General features: G+C 35.5%; 1 protein-coding gene across 1 annotated transcript in view; it reads left to right on the top strand.

The window, feature by feature from the left end:
- LOC306874437 (adhesion G protein-coupled receptor A3-like) overlaps positions 1 to 26,050 on the top strand; it is a 49,522-nt gene that overhangs the window by 5,570 nt on the left and 17,902 nt on the right. Inside the window, exons 2-10 of the mRNA XM_079424485.1 lie at positions 6,024 to 6,095; positions 11,823 to 11,894; positions 18,542 to 18,613; positions 20,390 to 20,461; positions 20,776 to 20,936; positions 22,165 to 22,378; positions 23,004 to 23,168; positions 24,296 to 24,497; positions 24,656 to 24,805. Of these exons, the coding sequence (XP_079280611.1) occupies positions 6,024 to 6,095; positions 11,823 to 11,894; positions 18,542 to 18,613; positions 20,390 to 20,461; positions 20,776 to 20,936; positions 22,165 to 22,378; positions 23,004 to 23,168; positions 24,296 to 24,497; positions 24,656 to 24,805 (1,180 nt within the window). The remainder of the gene's footprint in view (positions 1 to 6,023; positions 6,096 to 11,822; positions 11,895 to 18,541; positions 18,614 to 20,389; positions 20,462 to 20,775; positions 20,937 to 22,164; positions 22,379 to 23,003; positions 23,169 to 24,295; positions 24,498 to 24,655; positions 24,806 to 26,050) is intronic.

Raw genomic sequence — 26,050 nt, 5'->3', positions numbered from 1 at the left:
TGTTTTATTACTGTTTGTGCATAGAAATGAAAATTATATATTCTTAATTTAGTGAAAAATAAAGTGTCAAGGAAGTATTTTACTTTACAGCAAATACATAAATATCAACATATATTTGAATATCAAGTAACTTAAGCTTTTTGGAGTAAGATTTTAATATTTTTGAAAGTCTCTTCAGCTCACCAATGCTGCATTTATTTGACCCAAAAATACAGACATTTTATACATTTTATTAAATGAATCATGTGATTTATTAAATGTCAAATTACATTCAGAAAGCAACTCGTTTAGTGTGTTGGCTCAAGTGTGCTCAGTAAAAGCTGTTAAACTTGTACTGTTAAAGCTGTGTGCCAGTAATTCTCCTGGGCTCATACTGTAATCATGAGGGAGGGGAATGGCTCCCAGCTGGGAGATGAATATCAGTATCACGCTCAAATTTATCTTGACAAATCAGAGTCACAAGGCAGCATCTGCATGTTTATCAATACAAAATTCAGAATGTTCTCAGGCATTTTTCTTCCATCTTTTGACAAGGAATAGGCTTGGAAAGCTGCAATTAAAGTCTCCCAGATTGAAAATGCAAAGAATAAAACAAAAACAACGGTAATTGGTTGAGTACCGTTCACATTTGAACCGGTATCGGTACCTGTAATTCGGTACTAGTACCCAACGGTACCTTTTTTCGGTACTTTACTCTGTGTAACAACAAAAACATTTATTTCAGTGAAAAAATAAGTCCAAAACTCTCAATTTCAACATTTTGAACAATAGGGCCCTACAATTTTTTTTTTTTTTTTTTTTTTCTTCCAGAAATTCTGTTTTATTTTTTCTGATAATCAGATGAAGGCATGAAACATTTATTTATTTTTTAATGAAATGAAAATGAAACCATTTTATTTTTTGGCAAAAAAACAGAGGTCTACTTACCTCTACTTAAAATTAATAAAGGGAAAAAAAAATGTGTGAATATTCCTTTAAAAAAAGTTTTAATAATAATTGTATTTTTTTCTACAATTAAGTGGTTAATGTGGTTGTAATTATTTGTATCCTTTAATTGCTTTTTTTTTATTAATGAGTAAATGGAATATATAAAGACGTACATTATACTGTACAAAAGTAATAGAGTAAGATATTTCTGTTACATGTTAAACCGCACTTTTATTTTGACGGGTTGCCGTAAAGTTTCTGTGTGTATACAGTATGATATGATGCTAGTTTTCTCAAATGAAATGGTCAAATTCTCATGAAGTGACTCTTACAGCCTGTAAGTTCATGTGAGATGCAGAGGCCGAAAATCACCGCGAGTTCACGTGTGCTTCAGTATTTGTGTAGTAAACAAAACCGCGCTCCGCCATTCATACATACCGAGGCTAGCGGAACATGCAGGATTCATATTTAAACCGTCTTTTTGCGTTTTAATATTCACATACACTAGTTTATATAGCTATTCAAATTAAGTGACAGACCTTCTTCTATTCATCCACAAATTGACGAATTCCGTGTAATTCCGCGCTATAGAGTAAATTCCGTTTTTATGAATGGACTCCGCCATCCTGTCCATGTTTTCGCGGAAACCATATATGACCCTAGAAATGTAAGCACATTTCGGTTTGCCCTGTGTTGTGTTTTAAAGAGTTGCAGGGACATCATGTCACAGGGTGTCTCTCGTATGCGCCCAAATGCGTTCTCAAGTACCGAATGATTTAATGTGAATCGGTACTCGGTAGTACCGACGCAATTCTCTCCGTACCCTTAAAAGTACCGAGTTCGGTACCCAACCCTAGTAATTGCAGACAGATGAGAATATAATCAGAGGGATCATTACATATCGGATGTAATCTATACGACTTAGTTAAAATGAAGATGAATGATGAACTCTTTCTATAGTATTGTCTACATGTTATTCTGTTGCATAAAGGTTAAGCTTTAAATTTGTTTGTTTTGGCTGTGTATCCATTTTTTGGTCTATTGCAGAGCATATCTCCAATTAATAGACTGGCTGCTTTAATGTAAACGAAGATTTTGATTTGTTTAGGATGCATAAATCCTCATTGCTGTTTATTAAAACATATATTTATAAGTGAAACGGGATGGACTAAATTAATTAATTAATTAATAAAAAATAAAGTGTGAGACTTGATTTCATTCATTAAGAGCTTATTAGATTGTGAAAAGTGAGTGATCAATAGCAGAAAAGGATACATCTGGCTCCTATTGGTTGAAACCTAAGTGGCCTCGATGACGTCAGCCAAAAAGGAAAGTTGTTTTAGAGGAGGAGTAAGTGATTTAATTAGTGAATAACACACTGAATCTTGCACAATAAGTCCAGGAATGTGTTTTAAGAGAGTAAACGGTATCAGGTTTGATTTCTTGTTGACTTTTACATTGTGTGAATGCATCCTCTCAGTGCTGTGAGACACTTCCTTAATGCCCTGCACATCTGGAGCTTGAAAATCTGTTAAAGTGAGGAGAGGATTGGAACTGTTTGTGTTCTTAAAGCCAGATAAATATGTAGGCTGTCTCATTGGAGCAAGCTTGTAATAAAGTCACCCCTCAACACCCCGTAATAATAACAGTCTGGGACATGTGGATAAGGGGTTGTGCATCCGGTACGACGGTCCCTAAAACAGCCAACCATGAACAGTTGTGGTGTTTCCTCTGGAATGAACATCACTGTTTACTGCTGAATTACACAAAATGGAGGAGACATGCGGAAAATGTTTCCACCGTTTTTTGGCTTCTGAAAGCAAAAACAAACATGATTCAGCAGTGCACTGTTTAATGTTAACTGGTTTTCTTTTGATTATCTCAGACAAACTAACTTCTAAAGTTGGTAACAATTTACAAGAAGTTCTCATTTGTTAACATTAGTTATTACATTAACTAACAGCGAACAATATATTGTTACCAGGGTTATTATAAAAAGGTTACTAAAAACTAAATGCATACACACACACAGGTGCATCTCAAAAAAATTAGAATATCGTCAAAAAATTAATTTTTTTTGTAACATTTCAAAAAGTGAAACTTTCATTTATTTCCGTTGCATGTAAAGTAAAACAAGTTTTTAGTTTGAATTTTGAAGTCAATAGTCCAGCATCTCAAATTATTAGAATATTTCCTAAGATCAATAAAAAAAAAAAGGATTTGCAAAACAGAATAGTTCAAGTTCTTTAAAGTCCGTGTAAAGTCAATTCTGAGAATTGTTTGTAAACACATTATAAATGTTAGAAATGCATTGCTGAAACATGTTACAAAGACTGTGAACTACGTACTAGTTGATTGTGGAGTTAGACGTTAAACAGTTTTTCACCATTTTCGGGATCAGGATTTTTTGGGCGGGGCTAAATCAGGACTCAATGATGCAATCGAGCCACTGAGCATGGCCCCTTTCTCAACACTATAAGACTTGTGTTCGACTTGAAGCAGCGCTGTAGACCGATCAGTGTGTGTGACATCAAAGTACAGTGAGATCTAGAGAGCAGACGATCCTGATGCTTTCGAATCGCTCGAATGACACTGATCGTTGCAGCATTTAACCATTGTTAATTGTAGTTAAAGCTGCAGTCTGTAACTTTTTTTTGGTTAAAAATGATCTGAAAATCAATAATTGAGCAAGAACATAACCAGCCAGTGTTCAAAACTATCACCTTACTGTAGCCCGATTCACAACGGTTAGGTTATAATAATGTTTTCTCATTTGAGTGGTACGGGTAGGTTTTCATGGGAAATTCGAGCATGGCACAGCGTCGTTACGTCACGTCTGTAAACATAAAGAAGTTGTCCTGGCTTTTAGACTATATCACATGTGAGGATCCTGCAGGTGGTTGGTCATTTATAGCCTTATCTCACAGCAGCTAGAATAATTAAATGTGTCATTTTGATGGCGGATTGTAATCTAGAAGGGATTATGTGTTTATGAAACACATGTGAATGAAATTATATTATATTCCAGTTTTAAATGTGCTTCTGATTACAGATAGCCTGGGATTACACAAGATTTGTATTTTAAAGAAAACAAGTTCGAAGGGAGCATAGTTTGCTTTTTGGGTTAAAAGAATTTCTTAATATGAAATTCGAATGGCAGGACAATTAGACGATTAGACTGTATAGAAATTGAAATCTACACACTAATACACACTATACTCGTCACGCAATGTTGATGTTATCATTAATAATTTGAGATTAAAGTATAACAATTATAATTTGCACGGTTAGATGTGATATGAGCTAACCGATCATTATATTTAAATTAATTATTGTTGGTAGCGGGTTTTATTGTAATGCTTTTTTCCTCAGTTGGTCAGAACAAATGTGGCAGACTTGTTAATTGTTCAGATGGCAATATATGGTGAAAATTCTTATTTGGGTCATTTATTCCAAGATGTAGGCTGCCACACATTCACCTCAAAACATTTGATTCATCCGTGCTGGAGCCGTGCCGGTGTTGTGCCCAATTCTGACCCCCGCCAGATTACTACTCCCTCTAGTATCGGTAGGTTTAGGGTTAGGTGTGGGGGAGGGGTTAGGATTACGCAATCAGGTAGCGATTTCAACGAGAGGGGGTAATAATTTGGCAGGGGTCGAAAATGGGCACAACACCGGATCACAACCCTGCGCACGGAAGATAATTCAGCAAGAGGCTGCAATTCCAGGTTTTCAAACATAGATGGCGACAGAGGCAAAACTTACAGACTGCAGCTTTAATAAGAATGTTCTTGTTAGTGCGTTAACTAATGATCCAATTTTTGATTTGAAAAATATATTAATAAATACTGAGATTAACAGGAGCTAAGATTTATGAATGCTGTGTAGAATGTTTGTCCACCATTAGTTAACATTTAATGTAGTTAACTAATGTTTATCAAATGACAGCTTAATTGGTAACCTAGTGCCACAAAAGTTAGTAAAATTAGGTAACATTAGTTTAGGGACCAATTCTCACTATTAACCAATTGCTATTACTAGCATATGTATTAGTACTTATAAAGCACATTTGAATGCCTTATTCTGCATGACCATATTTTAGATCCCCCGAAACTTAACAATTACCTTACAAACCATTAAGAAGCAGCAAATTATGAGTTTGGGGCAAAAGTCATAGTTAATAGTGAGAATTGGACCCCTAACTTATATGTGACCTGAAATTAGAGACTTTTGTTTCATTTTACAGTAATTTCATGTTTGGAAAAAAAAAAATAGAACCAAGTTAAATGCAGTGCATTATTTATCCATTGCAAGTGTTTTCTTGTATGTCACTTGTAAGCTGGCAAAGGCTGTGTTTAGAGCTGTAACAGTTTATTGCAAAACAGATTTTCTGCTGTTTGTCGGAGCAGCCACTAAAGCGCCGCTCCACTGATAGTCATCCAGTTGACCATCATCTGTGTGGAAAATTGAAGCAAGGCGACATCCAATTTGTTTCAGACCCGTTCTGTTGGCCTGAAGCAGAAGTGATCAAATAGAATACATGGGTTTAATCAATCTATGTTCTTTCTGCCATAGGTTTTTTTTGTCATTTAGCAGTCGTTTTCATCCAAACCTAATTTACAGAACACTTACTACAAGTACGGTGCAGTTTCCGTGTGATGTAGTCCGTAAAACCTTTTGGTTACCAGTACAGACTTGTAACCACCCCTGTTGGCTGCTATGGTTATTTTTCATACCTTAATGTATCTTCAGCTGCTAGAAACGTCTTTCTGATGATTAAGAGCTTAGCTAGACTCTTGTATTTTCAGCTGCCTCGTCTTGTATTTGCCTGGTCACTTTGGTAATAAAGCTTTTGCAATGAACAATCATGTACAATTTATGTAATGCTATACAATATAAATATATATATATATTATTTAGATTATTTTTTTTTTAGATACTTTATCCATTGATTTCAGAGGAAGAGGAATATTAATTTGAGGATGAATTTGCGAGAAAATAACACAAGATCAGTTTTACAGTTGAAGTTCAAGTAACGTTTTGTTTGTCTGGGGTCACATGATTTTTCATATCAATCTATTTTTGTTTCTCCATAGGATTTTGAGTAACAATAAAATCCAGGAACTTCTGAATGGCTCTTTCATTGGATTGTCATCACTGGAACGACTGTAAGTTTAATTTGTGCTACTTTTCTCTGTTTATTTGTTATATTCTCTATTTCAGAACATTTAATCTTATACACTGTTAATGGATTGTGATTAGGGCAATTTCTGAGTGGTTACATCAGTTTTGTCTAAAGACTCTTTACGGATCTCTCTTTCCCTTGTGAAAATGAAGTACACTTTATCATACTTTTGAAAAGAGGACTTATTTTTGGACATACTTTTATGCCTGCCTTATATGCCTTTTTTACATTATACTTTTTCAACTTTAGTTAGTGTGTAATGTTGCAGTTTGAGCAAAAAAGGTCTGCAAGGGAACAAAGCTCAATGTCCACTCTAAAAGGAGATGTTTGCTTTAACAGAAAAGGCCTTTAAAGAACTACAACAAACGCTCATTCACACAACTGCGTATTTTTTCCAGATATTATGAAGTCACAATTTCACTCTTTTAAATAATCATCGTCCACAGAATGCTCAAAAAAGTGGACAAGGTCTGATTAAAAATACAAGAACATTCCTCTCTGAAACGTGCTGGAAAGTCCATGCTTGCAAAGCCTCTGCGCGATCCCTGAATCGAGCTCGAATTGGTATGGCAAAATTGATGGCATCATTAATATTTACAGCTGAGTAGATGTAACTCGTGGTTATGGTAAGGGCCGTGTCATTTCCGGAACACGTTGCTTCGTATTTCAGTTAAACAGTCGCAAAATTGCGACAAGACATCATACTTAATAAAATAGACTGTAGTTCCTAATATGGTGTAATATCTCATTTGCATTCCCTACCACTAGATGGCAGACATGCAGTACTTCGATTCTAGACCAAAATGACGTCATGTTCCTATTCAAAGTGTTCGAGGAAATAGCAGAGCAACTGAACTATCGTTTCGTTGATGTGGAAGCAGTTCAGTTCATAGCGTGCGAGTAAATTGTGAGATTTGTGAGAGAAAATCGGCAAATGGCTAATAAAAAGTTGTACCGTGAGGATGGGTTGCAAATGTTATTCGCTGATTCTGACTCTGAAGGGGAATATTTGCCTTTTGGAAATGACGATCGGTCGTCTAATGAGCGCGCTTCTCCCGGTACATCTTTGCAGCACAATGGTGCCGCCGTGCAGGGCGAGAGTGTTCACGAAGCACAAACAAGTGATCATTTCGACCCTTGCCCAATGGGTTTGGGGGTGGCAGGGGTGAACGTGATGGAAGTGTCCATAGGAGAGCTGTTCCTAGAGGTATATTACTGATGAACTGTTCAAAAAGTAAGCTACTGTTCACATGCGTTTTATGACTATATAGTATAGTAATATAGTAATAATTTAGTACTTTCTCCTGTTTTATTGTTGGTTTTCTCTTTTCTGATCAATTGGAATGAGTATAAAAAGACCAAAAAACAACAACATGCAAATAAGTTCAAACATCTATTCAATATCTACTATTTCCTGAATATTATGAAATTCAAGAGGGCCACCCCCTGATGAGGTCATATGCAAATAAGATGAGTATATTTACACCCCACATAAACTTTCGGTCATACCCAACATTTTTCTAATTTACAGTAGATATCTATCTTTAAGCCCTTTCAAGCTACAAGCTTTTGAAATCTTGACGTCAAAATGCAGCATTTTTCCAAAAAACCTTGGCGCCTAAAGGGTTAAGACAGACTGGGAAGAGATGTGCTGCTGTAAAAATAATGCATTTTTGGGACAATCAAGCATGAAAACCTATTCTAGTTCAGCACTGGCCTTGACAGTGTTAATTGTTTGGCAGTCAATGGGACAGTCACAAGCCTCCCGGTTTTCATCCAAAATATCTTAAATTGTGTTCCGAACACGAATGAAGCTTTTACGGGTTTGGAACGACATGGGGATAAGTGATTAATGACAAAATTTTCAATTTGGGCTGGAGTAACCCTTTAAAGATTTATTAAATTGTATTTTAAAGTAGAACTAAATATAATAAAGTGTACCTCTTTTTCACAAGGGTTTGAGAATCAAATATGAAAAAGTAACACCCAAAGTACTTTGATTATTTGTCTTGATGTTGTGATGAATTATTTAAATATGTTTTTATTATTACAATTCAAAACAATTAATTCAGACATCTCTTCATAGTAAAGTGATCAAAGTCTCCTTTGATTATATTGGAAGCAATCTAGTTTTGTTACTTTTGGCATTCTGAATGAATGAATGATGCATTTATATAGCGCTTTTATTGTGTATAGCTGTACACCCAAAGCGCTTTACAATCATGAGGGAGGGTCTCTCCTCAACCAACCACCAATGTGCAGCATCCACTTGGATGATGCGGCGGCAGCCACAGGACAACGGCACCAGTGCACTCACCACACACCGGCTACAGGTGGAGAGCAGAGAGTCATAGAGCCAATCAAGTGGATAGGGATTATTAAGAGGCCATGATTGACAAGGGCCAGTGGAAGGAATTTGACCAGAACACCGGGGTTACATCCCTACTCTTTACGAGAAGTGCCATGGGATTTTTTTTTTAATGACCACAGAGTCAGGACCTCGGTTTAACGTCTCATCTAAAAGATGATGCTTTTTTTTTTTTTTGACCGTATAGTGTCCCCGTCACTATGCTGGGGCGTTAGGACCCACGCAGACCACAGGGTGAGCACCCCCTTCTGGCCTCACTAACACCTCTTCCAACAGCAACCTAGTTTTCCCAGGAGGTCTCCCATCCAGGTACTGACCAGGCTCAACCCTGCTTCGCTTCAGTGGGAACCAGTCTTGGGCTGCAGGGTGATATGGCTGTGGCTTATTTCTGAGTTTTCTTCATTCTGAGTTGTTTTGAAATGTTTATTTGCTGTCGACATCCGGTTTCTGATGTTAGCCGTTCTTGGTCCAAGACCAGCAGGTTTTTGGGGACGGTGCAAAGCCGATTGTTCCTTCTTCTGAAGTGGACAAGGTGCTAATGTTGTCAAGCAGAAAGTGAGGTGCCAGTGAGGATCACAAGGCTGTTGGAGACCTCGAGGAGGTCATACTGAGGGGGGCTGGTCAAGTTAAAGTTAATTATAGCTGTTGCCTTCAGGGAGCACAATTGTCTGGTCTTGGCATCGGTTTACCGCTCTGCTCTGTACTTCCGTTCAGTGTCACTCTCTGTAGCAGCGCTGGTCAAATACTGGAGCTAAATTTAGGTCTGTACATTGAAATGCCGTATTTAGTGTTGCTGTTTAGGTGCACTTTCCCTTATACTGCCGCTTGACTACACATGACCCAGATTTACAATGAACAGCAGCCGCTGACCAATAGACGTGTTCACAGAACCGGTTTCTTTCAAAGAAGAGCAGAATAAAGGCATTGACACAATAAGCTCATTCTAGAAGTTTCTTCATTTAAAGAAAGCATTGCTCCATTTAAGACTTATTAATGGATTTGAATCAAGAAACATGGAAGTGCTTTACTTAAGGCTGGAGTAACACATGATGTCATCCATGAGGAATTATATAAGGGTGTATAACAGCATATGGGTTTAAAATAATACGATCAATAATTTATTCATTTATTTGAACTATTACTTTAACGCAACGACTAATCCATGTGGAACATTTTGTGAAGAGACATGATCGCTTTTTGTGAAGGACGGGTTTAATGTAGGTTTTATTTGACTTTTCAGCGCACATACATAAGCACATCAAATATGGTAAACGCAGAAACTCAAATGTTTGTGGATCACATGCTAGAATAAACCTCATGGGTTCTTATACATCGTGCACATTTGAGCTTCCGTGTTTACCATATTTGATGTGTCAGTCATTATTTATATGTGAATAAAAGCCTAAATAAAGTCTGTTCATCATAAGCAATTATATCTCTTTACAAAACTTGGATTAAACTGATTTGGACTGATTTTACAATGCATTTATGACCTTTTTGAATGCGTGAACTTTAAATGGAGGGACCGAAATCTCTCAGATTTCACTAAATATATCTTAATGAATGTCTTAAAAGTAAATGATGACAGAATTGTGATTTTGGGGTGAACTATCCCTTTAACAGCTCAGTGAATAACTCAAATTTTAGTCTGTTCGTCAAACAGAGCTATCATGTGGTTTTCGAAGACTTGTGTGAGCTGCTTTTATGATGAATGAATGATTTATTTCTTTAATATTTAAATATTGTTTCAGGTAATGGCGATGAGCCAGCATATTCGTGTTGAAATGTGACTACACATAAATTTTGAAAATGTCGTTTTTTTTTGTTTTTTTTTTCAAAGCCTGTCTTAATGTATTCTGGGAAGCTGCTGAAGAGCGTTTAGATTGAGTGAACTGTTTTCCCCTTCTCTCCCCTCGCTTCTCCGACCCTTGTGCAAAGGTTATGAGCAGTGCTACTGGGACGCATGTTTGCCTTTCCACTCCAGAGAACTGCCCGCTGTGACCTACAGCTCCAGCAGATATTCTCTGTGTAAATGTCTTTTCTCACAGAAGGAAAAGGCTTTTCCATATGCTATTCCACGTTTACTTGACATAAAAACTTTGAGTATCCGTTTCAGATATATAGATAGAGTGTAGTGTCATATCTGACTTAAGGATTCTGTCATTTACTCACCATCAGTGCTCTTCTAAACCTGTTTGACTTTCTTTTCGGGTAGATTGTTCAAAGAATAACAGGATATGGGTTTAAAATAATACAATCAATAATTTATTCATTTATTTGAACTATTACTTTAATGCAACGGCTAAAAACATTTAAAGTGCTAAGTAGGAATGTTGCTCTAAATGGAAAATGTAAATCTATATACATTCAGATTCTTAGTATTGTGTTAGTGTTAAATGGGGATACCAAGGTACTTACAAGGTAATTATTACCATATTAATATAACACTATTTACAAAGTGCTTGAAATAATACCATGGTATTACTATGGTACATGTAACAAAAAAAATTACCATTCTACTATATATAAAACATTTTTGTATCATTACAAGTTTGTGGGAAATAGTCTATGCTCACCAAGGCTGCATTTATTTGCTTAAAAAATTATGTAAAAACAGTAATATTGTAAAATTTTCTGTCTCTCTCTTCTCTCTCTTGCTATATTGTGTGCTCCTCCATTCCACCCTCAAACCACAAATGGCGCGACTTCAAAGAGGCTTGCATGTTTAGTCCGCCTCTGTGATGATGTTTTCAACAGGGCTGGCCGACTAGCGCAGGTGTGGGCTTTGGGTATCAGTGACGGGAGCCTTTGAACTTATCCGCCCTTTCTCTTACATCAGATTCTGGGATTGTTGCACGCTTGATCGTTTTACGCTCGGTCAGTGGTGGTCAGTTAGTTTCTGCTGTATTACAGTGCCCTACTATATCACTGTGCCATATTACAGTTGTCGTTCTAAGATTACAGTATGTCATTTCCTGTAATTGGTGTATAATAACATGCAGTACATCAGGATATTATTGAATCACCTAAATTGATTAATTTTGCCGATTGAGTTACAGCATTTGAAGAGCTTCCAATCCGCATGTTACGTTACACTGCTAAACGAGAGTGATTTATTAAGGGCTGTGCGTTTGCTTATGGCTGTTAGCTACAGCACGTCACAGCATCAAAAGGTTTGAGTGTTAAACCCACTGGCATGTTTCTGAGTTTTGAATAACCTGTTATTATAGGGTTGGGTTGGCTCAGTTTGGCTCATATTTGAAATTAACCAAAGGCCTTTTTGTTTTGGAGCGTTTGTAAGGTTCACTGTCTAAAACAGTTTTTTCGTTTTTTTCTTTGCAGGGACATAAAGAACAACATAATCACACATATTGAACCAGGAGCTTTTCATGGACTTTTCGCCCTTAAAAGACTGTAAGTATTATTCCGTCTCGCTTGTGTGTAAAATGTGTTGTTGACACTTTAGGTGCGTTTTCACGACAGCGATTGTACTAAAACGGAAAGGTTTTTCTTTTGCATTTTTGAAATGTTTTAAAACAATCCCCATTCACACAGATATGCAAAAATAACTGAAAGCGCTGCATTACATCTGCCAGGCCAGTAGTAGGCGACGTCTTTTTGTAAAGAGAGCCTACGTGCCTGAACACATAATACATATAAGCATGTCACTGTTTTCACAAATTTGTATTTTTAGAGTTGAGATGATAACGGGATTGTTTTCAAAAACTTGCAAACCCATTTTCAAAGGTTTGTCTTTTTAGGCCCCTAAAACATTGTTCCATAAATGAACAGCCAAAACGCATAACTTTAACTTATTTTATTTCAGATCGTTGCCTAGGCGACATTTATTTATTCAGCTTAAATTGTACTAAAATAACTAAAACGAAAACTGAAATACGAAGTAATAAAATTAATTGACAATAATAAAAAAAAACAATCTAATAAATAATATAAATATATAAATTTAGTAATTTATTTTATTAAAAATAAATATTGTTTAAAGCTTAAATCCTGCCATCGTAATTGTGTTGCAGTTACAAAGATTTATTTAAAATTAAAATAATATCATCAATATAAAAATTCTATCTAGTTATTTATTTATATTTTGCTATTTGTGTTTGGTAGCTCTTCAATAATTTTTTTTCCTTCATGTATGTTTTATGTATTTTGTCCATATAAATAATATGTGTGTATAGAAAAAATAATATTTAGTTTATTCTAATTAGAGATGCACCGATTGCAATTTTCTTGGCTGATTCCGATTTTTGGGAAGTGTGACCTGCCGATACCGATTGTTGCTAATTCCGATTTTCTTTCTAAGAACTAGAATTGACTGCATATACAAACAAAAATCTATACAAATTTAAATGTACATAATAAAAGAGATTATTAAACATTACAATTCCCCCAATCTGGACTAAGTTACAGATTTTCTCTCACTTAAACAACTCTCAAAATAAAGTGCTCTGTGACTGGAAAGAGGTAGAAATAGTTAACTTAAACAGAGTTGCTGTATGTAACAAAACAGATGTCATTTCCCACTATGTTTATAAATGGTTATTTTTTTCCCCCTGACCTTATTAAATGTCATGTTTCACATCAAATTCTTATTGTTTCAATTAATTCAGTTAGCATAATAAGAGACTGTAGAGTTGTTACTATTCAAATTAAATTAGTATTAACCAACTTTATCTTTCCCCTGCTGAGGAAACAGAAGCTGCATCTGAAGTGGTGTTAGATGCATGTATTTGATGAAGCTGAGGTGCCATAAATGCATTTACACTGCTAAATTTCAAATGCATAAATAATTTAAGATTAATGTTTTACATATTTTTTTAAATATAGAAAAAATGCAATGGTACTTTTAAATATGACTAAACCACCAGTAGGTGGCAGCAGGTGTCTGTTTTAATGAGTGCGTCATTTATTCATTCATTCAAACGGCTGATCCATTCAGAAACGAGGCAAGTGACCATCCTTATGAATGGGCCACTAAATCATAGGCTGTGTCCAAATTCAGGGTCTGCATCCTTCGGAGTACTCATTTGAAGGATGTTACGTCACAGCGCCGCGACGAAGGCTGTCCAAATTCGTAGGATCCTTCAAATGCGGCCCACAAATACGTCCTCCTTTTCCCCGAATTGGAAGGATGGGTGTGGTGGATCCTTTCCCGTCCTACCTATCCCATAATTCTTTTCGGCAGAGCGTAATGGCGGACGAAGCGAGCGGTAGCGGAGTGGGAGAGGAGTTTCTCTGACAAAACAAGCTAAAGTTTATGCTTCGGCTCAATGAATTTGTAGGAGAAATTAGTAGAATACTAATAAAAATAGGCTATAATGGCTTACCTGGATGTGACTGTCTTGTAGTCTGATATAAAAAACTCTCCGACAACGAGCAAAGAAAGTATTTAATTTATTTAATTGCTTTATTTCTTCCAAAAGAATTAAAATGAGGAGAATAACTCTTTGTTTGTCCATTTTCCCGCTTCTTGCTTGGCACGGTTGCTAGGCGACAGGATATGAGCAACGGGTAAGGGAGGGAACTGAAAGAAGGGTAGGCTGTCCAAATTCACAAACACCAACTTCCGGGTTTTGCGGACGTCAGAGGATCCCTCCTCCTTCAACCGGGTAGGAAGGATCCTAAGACCCTGAATTTGGACACAGCCATAGACTCACTCGGTTCGTTCAAAAATGTGGATTTATTCAGTAATGAAACACCGCCGTGTGTTACTCGAAGACACACAACCGTTCTGCTGTGGCTTTGATCGGAACTATTTTCGTCAGCGAAATTGAGCAAAAACGGTTAATATTTTGTCTAAAATCTAAGTCACTTAATTTTAATTTCTCGTTTATTGAAATACTATTGTATAAAAACAGTGTCACATTGCAGTCGTGTTGATATTGATATTCGGGGAAACATCATGGCCGTATAATGTTGCTTATCTAAATCATATATTGAAAATATCTTTTATTTTATTTTTTTCCGCAGTATGCATCTATAAATTTCTGTGAGTTACTTTGTGTGTGCTGTTTCTCTCACACACTCACTCAGGCTGTGCAAGCCTCCTCTGGCACGACATAAATACATTATCAGTCACCGTTTACACTGAATGCATTTAAAATTAGAATCATTCTCACGTGAAACGACGTGTTTACACGCGACTGTAAGTATGCGCGTGGCTGTGACGTCATTACCTGCGCTGCTGGCAATAAGGATCTGCCCGGAATCGGCAAGATGTGAGACTGACCGGCCGGTCATGCGAAAAATCGGCCGATTCCGATTACTGCCCGGCCAAAAGATTAAATCCTGACACGGGTCATTTTGTTGCGGTTACTAAACTTGGACTAAAAATAAAATGAATGTGTATAAATAAAAACTCAGTAGTACTGAAACAGCACTGGTTGACACCTCTGTTGCGGAAATGCTCTGATTGAAGTAAAAACAGCTTCACCGTTGGGTGTGCGCAGCCACAGGAATAAGACTTCATCTTTCTGCAGTTCTTCACTCCAGATGGACGATGTCCAGATAGCGCTCTGCACAGCATGACTGATGCTATCGACTTTAACATGCCAGTACTTCTCTCTGTGTGTGTGTGTGTATGTGTGAACTATTGAGAGTTGGAGAAAGAAAGGAGAGTTTGTTCCGTGTTTTGTGGCGAGCGGTCGGTTATATACGTTCTCCTGTGAGGGTTGGCGTGTATGGCACAGCTGTGTAATATGACTCACTCCTTGCCAATATAAACTGCTCTTTGGCTGGCTAAATGGAGAAGTATGCAGCGCGCCTGTAAAAGACTTGCTGTCATCCAGACTTTTGAGAGAGTGCAGAAGATGAATTTTCACAGTTTTATAGTCCAAGTTACTTTGCCAAATATCACCGTGCCCTGAACTGTAAAAGTAATTGCTCATGCTAATTACCAAATGCTTTCATTAGTCATTAGCTTGAGAAGATGATTGTGTGAGAGATGATAATGATAAGACGGTTTTATGTGATGAGCATTATTCATACTTTATTATAACTTCAACCAAATTGAATGTCAGGGTTTATTCTTTAAAAAATACATATTATTCATCATATTTTGTTTAATATTATAAATATAAAATATAGTATAGTAAAATTTTACTTAATTTATTACTTTTATACGAAGCTACATTCAAAACATAATTGTTCACATTAGTCTTCAGCTGTCTGTTCCTGTTTTAGTATCTAATTTTTTGGGGATATTTTTTCATGAATTAAATTTTTCCTTCACATTGTAGGTAATAATGCATTTTGTCCATAGACATGTGTTTTTTTTACTACTGTATAGTGACATTTTTTTGTTGCTTTATTTTAAATATTAATTATCAGTGTGTTTTTTAGTTGTTACAGCCCAGTATTTAACCATAGTTGTATCGAACTTGTAACCTGATCATACAGTACTTCTCAAAGTTTGGAAACATTATAATGTTTAGGTGTTTTTAAGTCTCTTATGCTCACGGTGACTGCATTTATGTGCTCATAATTACAGTAGAAACCCTAATATTGTAAAATATTATTGCAATTTAAAATAACAAATTTTATTTGAAAATATTTTCATGTAATTTATTTATTTGATGAAAAGCCGAATTTTCAGTATCATTACTCCAGTCTCCAGTGTCACATGATTCTTCAGAGATCAATCATGCTACTTAATACTTATGCAGAAACTGATATACTACCCTTAAAATGTTTGTTGTGTGTATTTTTTTAATAGAAATTAATGCTTTTATTCAGCAAATATGCATTGCATTTATCAAAAGTTAGTTAAGGGCTTAATGCAAGGGCTTCATCACAAACGCGAGGCTTGGATTCCTGCTGCTGTGAAGCCCTCTGGTATGATAGTCACTTCCATTTCCATCGGGAGTCACATGAGTCAAATACAGGAGCGCACAAAGGCTTTGTATTACGCTGAAACCACATTATGGGAATTGCCATTAAATTCAAATTTCAGACCATTTTTGGTGTTTGCTTTGTAAAGATTTGACTGAATTCATACTAAGATTCATGCCTGTTTCCTTCTTTTAGTGTCATTCTGTAATCATCTCTATGCTCTTCTCTGGGCTTTTGAATGTTGGAGTGTAGCTTGTTATAAATCAAAGTCTGTATTTTTTTATGTCTGAAACATGTGGCTTGACATGAAAGCGAGTGATTAAATGGGGTTTAGAGACCTTTGCCAAAAACATGCTGTGTCCTGTATGAAGACTGGAAAGACTGCTGGATTGACAGGAATAATTATGTTTCGTCTAGGATGAAATGGTTGTTTGGTTGTCAGTTTTGATAAAATATAGACAGGATGAGATCATTTCCTAATTGGCGTTTGGTGAAGTGTGTCTCTTGTTTTCTGGGATGTTTTTGCTTAATAAAGGCGGTTATGCATGGCTATTTGGATGCTGTTGCACTCCATCAAGACCTATTAAAATGTTTTGTTTATTGTTGTAATTAATTGAAATAAATCAGATATAAAATATAACTAATAGATGAAAAACGTCAACTTAAAGCTGCAGTCCGTAACTTTTTTTTTGGTTAAAAATGATCTGAAAATCAATAATTGAGCAAGAACATAACCAGCCAGTGTTCAGAACTATCACCTTACTGTAGCCTGATTCACAACGGTTTTAAATGTGCTTCTGATTACAGATAGCCTGGGATTACACTAGATTTGTATTTTAAAGAAAACAAGTTCGAAGGGAGCATAGTTTGCTTTTTGGGTTAAAAGAATTTCTTAATATGAAAGTCGAATGGCAGGACAATTAGACGATTAGACTGTATAGAAATTGAAATCTACACACTAATACACACTATACTCGTCACGCAATGTTGATGTTGTCAACATTAATAATTTGAGATTAAAGTATAACAATGATAATACTTTGCACGGTTAGATGTGATATGAGATAACTGATCTTTTAGATTTAATTACCATTGGTAGCGCGATTTATTGTAATGCTTTTTTCCTCAGTTGGTCAGAACAAACGGCAGACATGATACTTGTTCAGATGGCAATATATGGTGAAAATTCTGATTTGGGTCATATTCCAAGATGTAGACCAATCTGATTTGAGAAGTACAGAAAATATCCACTGACAACTACACATTCACCTCAAAACGTTAGATTCATCCACGCCGGAGCCGTGCCGGAACACCGGATCACAACACGGAAGATAATTCCGCAAGAAACTGCAATTTCAGGTTTTCAAACATAGAGGGTGACAAAGAGGTAAAAGTTACGGACTGCAGCTTTAAAAACCTCAATCAAAATTTGAAATGTTGCCTTAAAATAAGTTTGAAGTACTAAAATGACTGAAATTAAAGCTGAAATAAATATAAATTAAACCTAGAAATAAAAACAGCTAATGAAAATGACAAAAGCACGTAACAAAATTACTAAAACTTGAACTGAAATTAAATTACAAACTAAAAAAAATGAGTGAAAATATAAAAATAAAAAATATCAATAAATACTGTATATAAATAACACTAAAGTAATGCTGTTCAAGACCAGAATGCCATCAGTTATGGTATCATTTACAGCTCAGTGGCTAAGATAATTACTGTTATAATAATGTTAGATTATTATAATCGACTTGATAGATCTGGCATTTAGTTTCTTGTTAAGGCTGTATTTTATGAAATCTTGTTTCCGCCACTCAATATTTATTTTTTTTTTTTTAAGTAATTGCGACCTTTTTATCTCGCAATTGTGAATTTCACAGTTCAGATTTATTTATTTATTTCAGAAATACAACATATAAACTCGCAATTGCAAAAAAATAAATAAATCAGAATTGTAGTTTATATCAGAAGAATTGTGAGAGAAACGTCGCAATTACCTTTTTTTTCTTTTTTTTTCAGTGCAGAAATGTTCTTCCTTAGGAAGAGTATTAAAATATGTTTCAAATTGCATGTGATTTGTATATTAGCTGTTTCCGTTAACACAATTTTCTGAAATGTTTAATATTTGGACAAATCCAGGTAATAAATATTGAATAATAGTGCCTGTATGAGTTTACACAACGCTTTCTCTTATCTTTTGTACCTTGCAGAGACTTGTCCAAAAACCTGATCGGCTGCCTCCATGTGGACGTCTTTAAAGGCCTCACAAACCTTGTTAAACTGTAAGTCATGTTCTATCACTTCTATATTCGTCGAAATACCGCTTATTCATCATAAAGAAATAAATTAATGTAAATATGGATTATTCATAGTGTCATAAGCCACATTCATAGTCGCATGCTTCTATTGTAAAATTAATCTGGCAATGCATATTTCACCCATTTTAATGTAAAATACATCCATCTTATAATGCATTGCAAATTCTACTCATCTATCCATTTATCAGTCCGTCGATCCATCCATGTTTATCTGCAGATATTCATATTAGATTGTGATGATGAGAACACAGATGTCATTGGTGTTTGGCTGAGATTCATTAGCCTAATTGCCCTTCACAGAAAGCTAAAGCTGGTAACAGGTGTTGTTAGATGAGCGTGTTAACGTTGCCATCCCGTGAGCGCAGCGACAGCTGCTGGAGTAACTGTGAACGTCGTCTTCACCTGCTGAAGGTGAAGATTACAACTGAACCAGTCATTTCAATTAAGACAGCAGCTGAAACTCAACCGATTTTGCCCCAAACAGATGTGATGTCAAGGGTATACAGGACAAATTGAAAACCTAAACTGTTTGTAATGAGGCGCTTTAGTTTAATATGTTAATGGATCCCACTTGAATAAATGGGACCAGAATTACAGTCCTTAAGTTTATTTATTTTTATTTATTTTTTTCAGCGAATATGACACCTTTGCCCCAGTGGTTATGCAAGCTGTCCAGAGTAGGGATGCGCGGTATACCGGTACTGGAAAAGTACCGGTGTATATATTATATTTCAAATGGTACGATATCATAATTTTGCTCAATTCGGTATTTCATAAGCTGTAATTGCGAAATGCACCGGTAGGTGGCATTTTGCTGCGCAACCGGTAAATGTTACAACGCTATGGATCATCAAATAGATTAAACTCTATCAACGCACCCGAAATTAATAAAAAATAATTTTTTTTTTAATCCAAAATCAAAATGTAACCCATGTTCCGTGTAGGTTTTTTGTTAGTTTGATGCAAAGGTATTAAGATATGAATCTGTTTTTATTATTATTATTATTATTATTATTATTAATAAAATTGTTTTAAATTCACCTCGTATCGAAGCCAAAATTATGGTATCGAGCCATCCCTAGTCCAGAGCAGTGTGTAATGTTTCATAATAGTAGTAATAATAATCCATTTCATTTATCAGCACCTCTCAAGACACTCAAGGACACATTAAACAATATAAAAACTACACTATAAAAATAATTTTTTGTAGTTGTAAATAAAACAAATCAGGTTTATTTTAGTATCATTGAAATACTATTTTAGTTAACGTTTCAGTAAATTAGTTTTTGTTTGTAATTCTTCTCATTTTAAATGTATTTTTTATAGTTTTTGATTAATTTTTATTTAGTTGCATATTTAGTATTTTAATTTAGTACTTCAAAATGTTGCAGCTAGCCAAAATAAAATATTTAAAATTAAGAAGTAAATTAAATATAAAATTGAGTTTATATTATATAGTTTATTTTATTTCAAGTAACACGTTTTCTTGTTTTAGTTGTAGTTAACTTTAATAACCCTAAAACAAAGATTATTGGAGTACATTTTACAAGACAATACTATTTAATTTTTTTGTAATTTCAAACTTTAATTTTAATTCCATGTGTTGATTGCCATTTCTTTGTAACGGTTGGTGAGATTTCCACTTTTTTTTTATTTTTTTTCAGTGCAAAAAAATGACTAATGCATCAGTTTTCATTTAGCACGGTACAGTTTGCTCATGAAATCCCCTTTTTATTGTAGTAATCTTTCGGAGAACAAGTTTTCTTCACTGTCTCAAGGGATTTTCGACAGCCTTGGCTCTCTGAAAATACTGTAAGTATTTTGTTTTACTTTGCATCATTTGCACATCAAGCAAAAATGGCCGTCTAAAATAAAATGCAGATTGAGTTTATTAGTGCTTGTGTTCAAACTTCATGTTTATCAACTTAAACACTGGAGATAAGGTTTTGTAACACTTGGCATGTCTTCAAACATGTTTATGCTTGGATAGGGGACATCCAGACTTTACCCTCAGACTTGAATTTAATCCGTTGACCCAGAGTCTGTAGAAAGGAATGCTCTTGTGATCTTATCATTGGCTCTGATGTAGTTTTTATGATTTTTGAACATGCCGTTTACATTTTTAGGGAGTTTAATAGCCCTTATCTTCTGTGCGACTGTAACCTGCAATGGCTGGTGGTCTGGATCAAAGAGAAGGCGATAGGGGTGAAGGAGACATGCTGCTCGTTCCCTCGCTCCCTACAGGATCAGCTGATAACCTCGCTCAGGCCCGAAACACTCACCTGTGGTAAGAATACACACTCACCGTCTTAGTGGAGATTCTCCGCTAACTTCTGTTGTTTTATACTGAACTAATGATATTTTCTAACCTTCACACAAATTATATTTATTTTTATTTATATACTTATTTTAATGCTTTTATTTTTTCCTTAATATATCTTTATATATTTTTAAATTGTATTTTCTTGTAAAAAATATTTAAATATAAACAAATGATTTGTTCTTAATAAATTTACATTTATTTAAATATATTAAATATAATTCTCATTATAACCACTAAATATACTTACGTTTTTGTTTGAATAATCAGTGTTTTTTTTTTTATTATAGTATTTATTTTTAATATTTTAAATTACCTTCTTATATTGTATTGGTTTTTAGGATTATTATTTAGTATTATTTTAGGATTAGTTGTATTATTTTGTTTTATATATATATTTGAATATTAATAAATGTGTTGTCTAGGTTCTGACAATTAGTGTTATTTTAGTATTATTTACATGCTATTATAGTATTTACAAATATATTTTCAGTTTTCCTTTTTTTAGGTTTTAGTCATTTTGCTTTTGTCATGTTTATTAGGTTTTTTTATGTTTCTATTCAGCTTTATTCAATTTTTTGTTCCTAAAAATTGCTTTTTTTCTTATGTTTTATTTTTTTAAATTTAGTTAATTCTATTTCTTCTATTTCATTTTTTCAGCTTTATTTCAAATCGTGAAAACAGTTTTTATAGTTTTAGTTTTTGGTTAACAATAACAACACTGCATGAGCAAACAGGTCAGGTTTTGCCTAAATGGTTAGCAAACAGAAACTAGATTAAAGGAGATAAGTGGCTTATTTTGGTATATTTTAATGACATTGTGCAACATGAAGTCTGATAAGAGTAATCAGACCTTAGCTTTCCGTGACCTGTGACATACTGCACATTAAATCTTTTATAGTAAAATTACTAAATTAGTGAAAAGATTACATGATTGGTTACAGAAAAAAGCTCCGAACCATTGATACACACACGCTCTCCTCCACCAAAAGCAAAGTAATCCTGCAATAAAAGACCTTCAGCCTTGGTTTATGTTGATTTTGGACTTTTGTAACCGTAGCTTGTGCAAGAACTACAATGAAACTGCTCTCAGATCACTCATTAATGTCAGCTTTTGCACATAGCAGTCATCTGTGGCTCACCACAGTGTTTTTCTTTCTCTCTCTCTTTTGTTTTTCTCCCTTCTCTGTTTTAGACGCTCCTCTAGAGCTTCCCTCCTTCCAGATGACTCCGTCCCAGCATCAGATCGTCTTCCAGGGAGACAGCCTGCCGTTTCAGTGCATGGCCTCTTTCGTGGACGAGGACATGCAGGTTCTGTGGTATCAGGACGGGAAGATGGTGGAGCCTGATGCCACTCAGGGCATCTACATCGAGAAAAGCATGGTGCAGAATTGCTCTTTAATAGCCAGGTAATAGAAGCAAGCCGTGAAGGAGATACCAAACCCAATACCCACTGCAGAATGGCACTAGATATGCATGAATCACACTATGAGCAGTGTTTGCCTTGGAGCGTGACGATAGATATATCTGAAATATAAACTCACACTTGATCTATCATTGTGCTGGAAAATGCCAGAACTTAATAAAGCCTTGCATTGTTCTTAAAGGAAGAAAAATGTAGGTTGTGCAGCAACAGTATATCCTGCCAAAGCATCCGTTTGAATACCGCTGCTATTTTAGTAGTGTTTATACTAATATAGTATTCATAAAAATAAAAGCTAATTCAAAATATTCATATTTTTAGTTTTCTTGTTTATTTTAGCTTCAATTTAAGTAATTCTATTTTATTTTTATTATAAAAAATGTCTTTGTTTCTACATTAATTTGAAGATTATTATTATTTAGGTTTTCATATAATATTTTTTATGTAAGTTTTTAATTTTTTCAGCTTTATTTCAGAAGTTTTGTAATGGTTTTACTTTGTTTCAATTAACAATAACACTGTTATATACCAAAATCTGTATGCTAAATTCATAATCTTGACTTTTCTCCCAGAGCAACAGTTTTTGTCTCGTTTGATTTGTTCTCACACAGCGCCTTGACCATTTCCAACATCCAGCCGGGATTCACTGGGAACTGGGAGTGTCGTGTGCGCACCAGTCGAGGAAACAACACTAGGACGGTCCACATCGTGGTTCTGGAGAGCTCTGCCAAATACTGCTTGCCAGATCGGGTGTCAAACAACAAGGGCGAGTACAGGTGAGTCCAGGGCACATCTGATGTCTAGTGTTCAAAGTTTGGAGTCGCTAAGTTGATTTTAAAATTCTCTACTGCTCAATAAGGCTGTTTATTTGATCAAAATAGAGTAAAAAAATGAAATTTTAAAATGTAATTTATTCCTTTGATGCAAAGCTGTATTTTTAGCATCATTACTCTAGTCTTCAGTGTCACATGATCCTTCAGAAATCTTTCTAATATGCTGATTTGCTGCCCCAGAAACATTTCTTATCAATTTTTAAAATGATGCTGCTTATTTGATTAAAAGGATTCTTCGACAAGGACAAAACCAGTCTTAAGTGTCAATTTTTTTTAAATGGAGTAATAATAAATAAGCTTTCCATAGATGTATGGTTTGTTAGGATCAGACAATATTTGTCCGAGATGCAACTATTTGAAAATCTGGAATCTGAGGGTGCACAAAAATCTAAATATTGAGAAAATCGCCTTTAAAGTTGTCCAAATGAAGTCCTTAGCAATGCATATTACTAATCAAAAACTAAGTTTTGAGAGATTTATGGTTAGAAATGTACAAAATATCTTCATGGAACATGATCTTTACTCAATATCCTAATGATTTTTAAAAATAAATATTGATAATTTTGACCCATACAATGTATTTTTGGCTATTGCTACAAATATACCCCAGCGCCTTAAGACTGGTTTTGTGCTCCAGGGTCACACGTGTCTTTACTGTCACTTTTGATCAATTTAATGCATCCTGACTGAATAAAATCTTCCTGATCTGGAACTTTGCATTAGTAAAGGTGTTGAAAGTAAACAAACAAAACCCCAGTATAAATATGATTAGCATAGATTTAGGTCATTGAGTCAGTTGTATATACTGATTGCTGAAGATATCAAAACAATGTTCAGCTTCCTGTATTTTTTTAGCTCTTCGCTGCGCTCTAGTGGTAACAGATCTAAGTGATGCGTATTACAGCACAAGTTAAACTTTCATTTATTTTTAGACTTATTTTTTTATTGTATATTGTTAAATCAAAACAAATATATTCCCATTTAAGGCTATTTATTTCTATGAAACATCGCAGACAAATAGGTACTTCCTTTGTTGTGCATGAACATGTATTGAATGTGTCTGTATGCAGATGGCCTCGGACACTGGCTGGCATTATGGCGTACTTGCCCTGTAAACGGCAGGTGAGCGGAGCTGGCATTTACTCGGGCAGCTCGGCGGAAGATCGACGCGCACGGAGGCGTTGTGGCCGCAGCGGACAGTGGGCAGAGGATGACTACTCACGCTGTGAATATATGAAGGACGTCACGCGTGTGCTTTATATCATCAACCAGGTAGATAAGTGTAACTTTGCATCGGGCAAAGCAGTTGAGCCATACAGTATTCGGTGTTTAATCCTCATCATGCACCTTTTTAGTGTGTGTGGTTTATGTCAGACATATTTGATTCTTCTGTCTGTTCTTTTCTCATTTTTTTTTTTCTCGTATGTCAGATGCCTCTGAATCTGACCAATGCGGTTCAGACGGCGCAGCAGCTGTTGGCCTACACCGCAGAGGCGCCCAACTTCTCTGACAAGGTGGATGTGATCTTTGTAGCCGAGATGATCGAGAAGATCGGCAAGTTTGCAGAGAAGTATAAAGAGGTGAGTCAAGTCAAATCAAGTTATATAGGGTCTGTTCTGAATAATGTTTTTTTTTTTTCTTTGTGTAACGCAAAAGTCAAATACTTTTAACTGATCCGTGATCAGCATCTCTTACATAAACACTTCAATTATTCTGAGACAAATTACATAAGGCCTCAGATCCAGGGAATTTAAAGCAGCGGGGGCCTCAAAATGACAAAACAACCATTAAAATAAGCCAAAAATAAAAAAAAATCAAGATATTTGTTATTTTTTTGACATGCTCACATCCAGCTCACTCCCTCTTTGAAGTGTTACCGTCTGGTCGACGCTACAGAGCTCTGAGAACCAGAACGACCAGACACAGGAACAGTTTCTTAATACCTTAATGCTATTCATTCATTAATTTGTTCATTCGTTTCTATTTTGGTTTTATTTTTAGTACTTCAATTTAAACTAACAAACTAGAAATGCTGCCTTGACATCTAATTGAATAAAAAAAAAATTAATCTAATTATTTCAGCTGTTAGTTAGTGTTAGTTTTAGTTACACAATACACCTGTTGAAAACTAAAATCTGTCATGCTAAACTTAACCTAAAATCCCTAATATTTATTTTAACTGGAAGAGCTTGAGTAAATAAGAATCTTTAATCGCGGGACGTTTGAATGCTGTTGTGTACAGCGGAGCGTCTCAGAGTCAGAAAGGTTGAGAAGCGCCCATTTAAAGCAATGTTACTGTTCGCCACCTTCCCAGTTCGTGACTCTCCTCATCTCTGGAGAACAAGCAGGCTTTTACGGTTGAATCAGTGAGGAGAGGCACAGATAGGATCAGAATGGAGGGATCTGGACACTGGGCCACAGAGGAACATAGAAGCTATTTTTATCGGATCAGGTTGCACTTCACTGTTGAGGGGAAATGTTATCATGTAACACCTGCGCAGGGATCTGGGCCGTCATTCAACGTCTCGCATATTGCAAGGGCACCTTATTAAATTTGACTCGCCTCACGATTTTGCATGGGATATGGGATTTTGTTTAGGAATTTAGGTTGCGTTGAATTGACAAAGAACAGGCTGTTTAGCGCTCCAGCATTTTCAGCATTGATTTTCATAAAAATGTTGCATTCCTCCAGTGTGGGAAAGTCAGACGCATCCCAGTATTCACAGCTTAGTTCTTCCGGAAAACATGAACTCATTCACATTTTTCTGAGTGTGATGTCAGGTTTAGTTGATTTCAGGAATGCAGTTGTGAAGCAGTCAGAGTTA

The sequence above is a fragment of the Barbus barbus genome, assembly GCF_936440315.1.
Source record: "Barbus barbus genome assembly, chromosome: 1".
In the NCBI taxonomy this organism is placed as follows: domain Eukaryota; kingdom Metazoa; phylum Chordata; class Actinopteri; order Cypriniformes; family Cyprinidae; genus Barbus; species Barbus barbus.
Note: the sequence above shows the minus strand (reverse complement) of the source record. Positions and strands in the feature narration are given on the sequence as shown.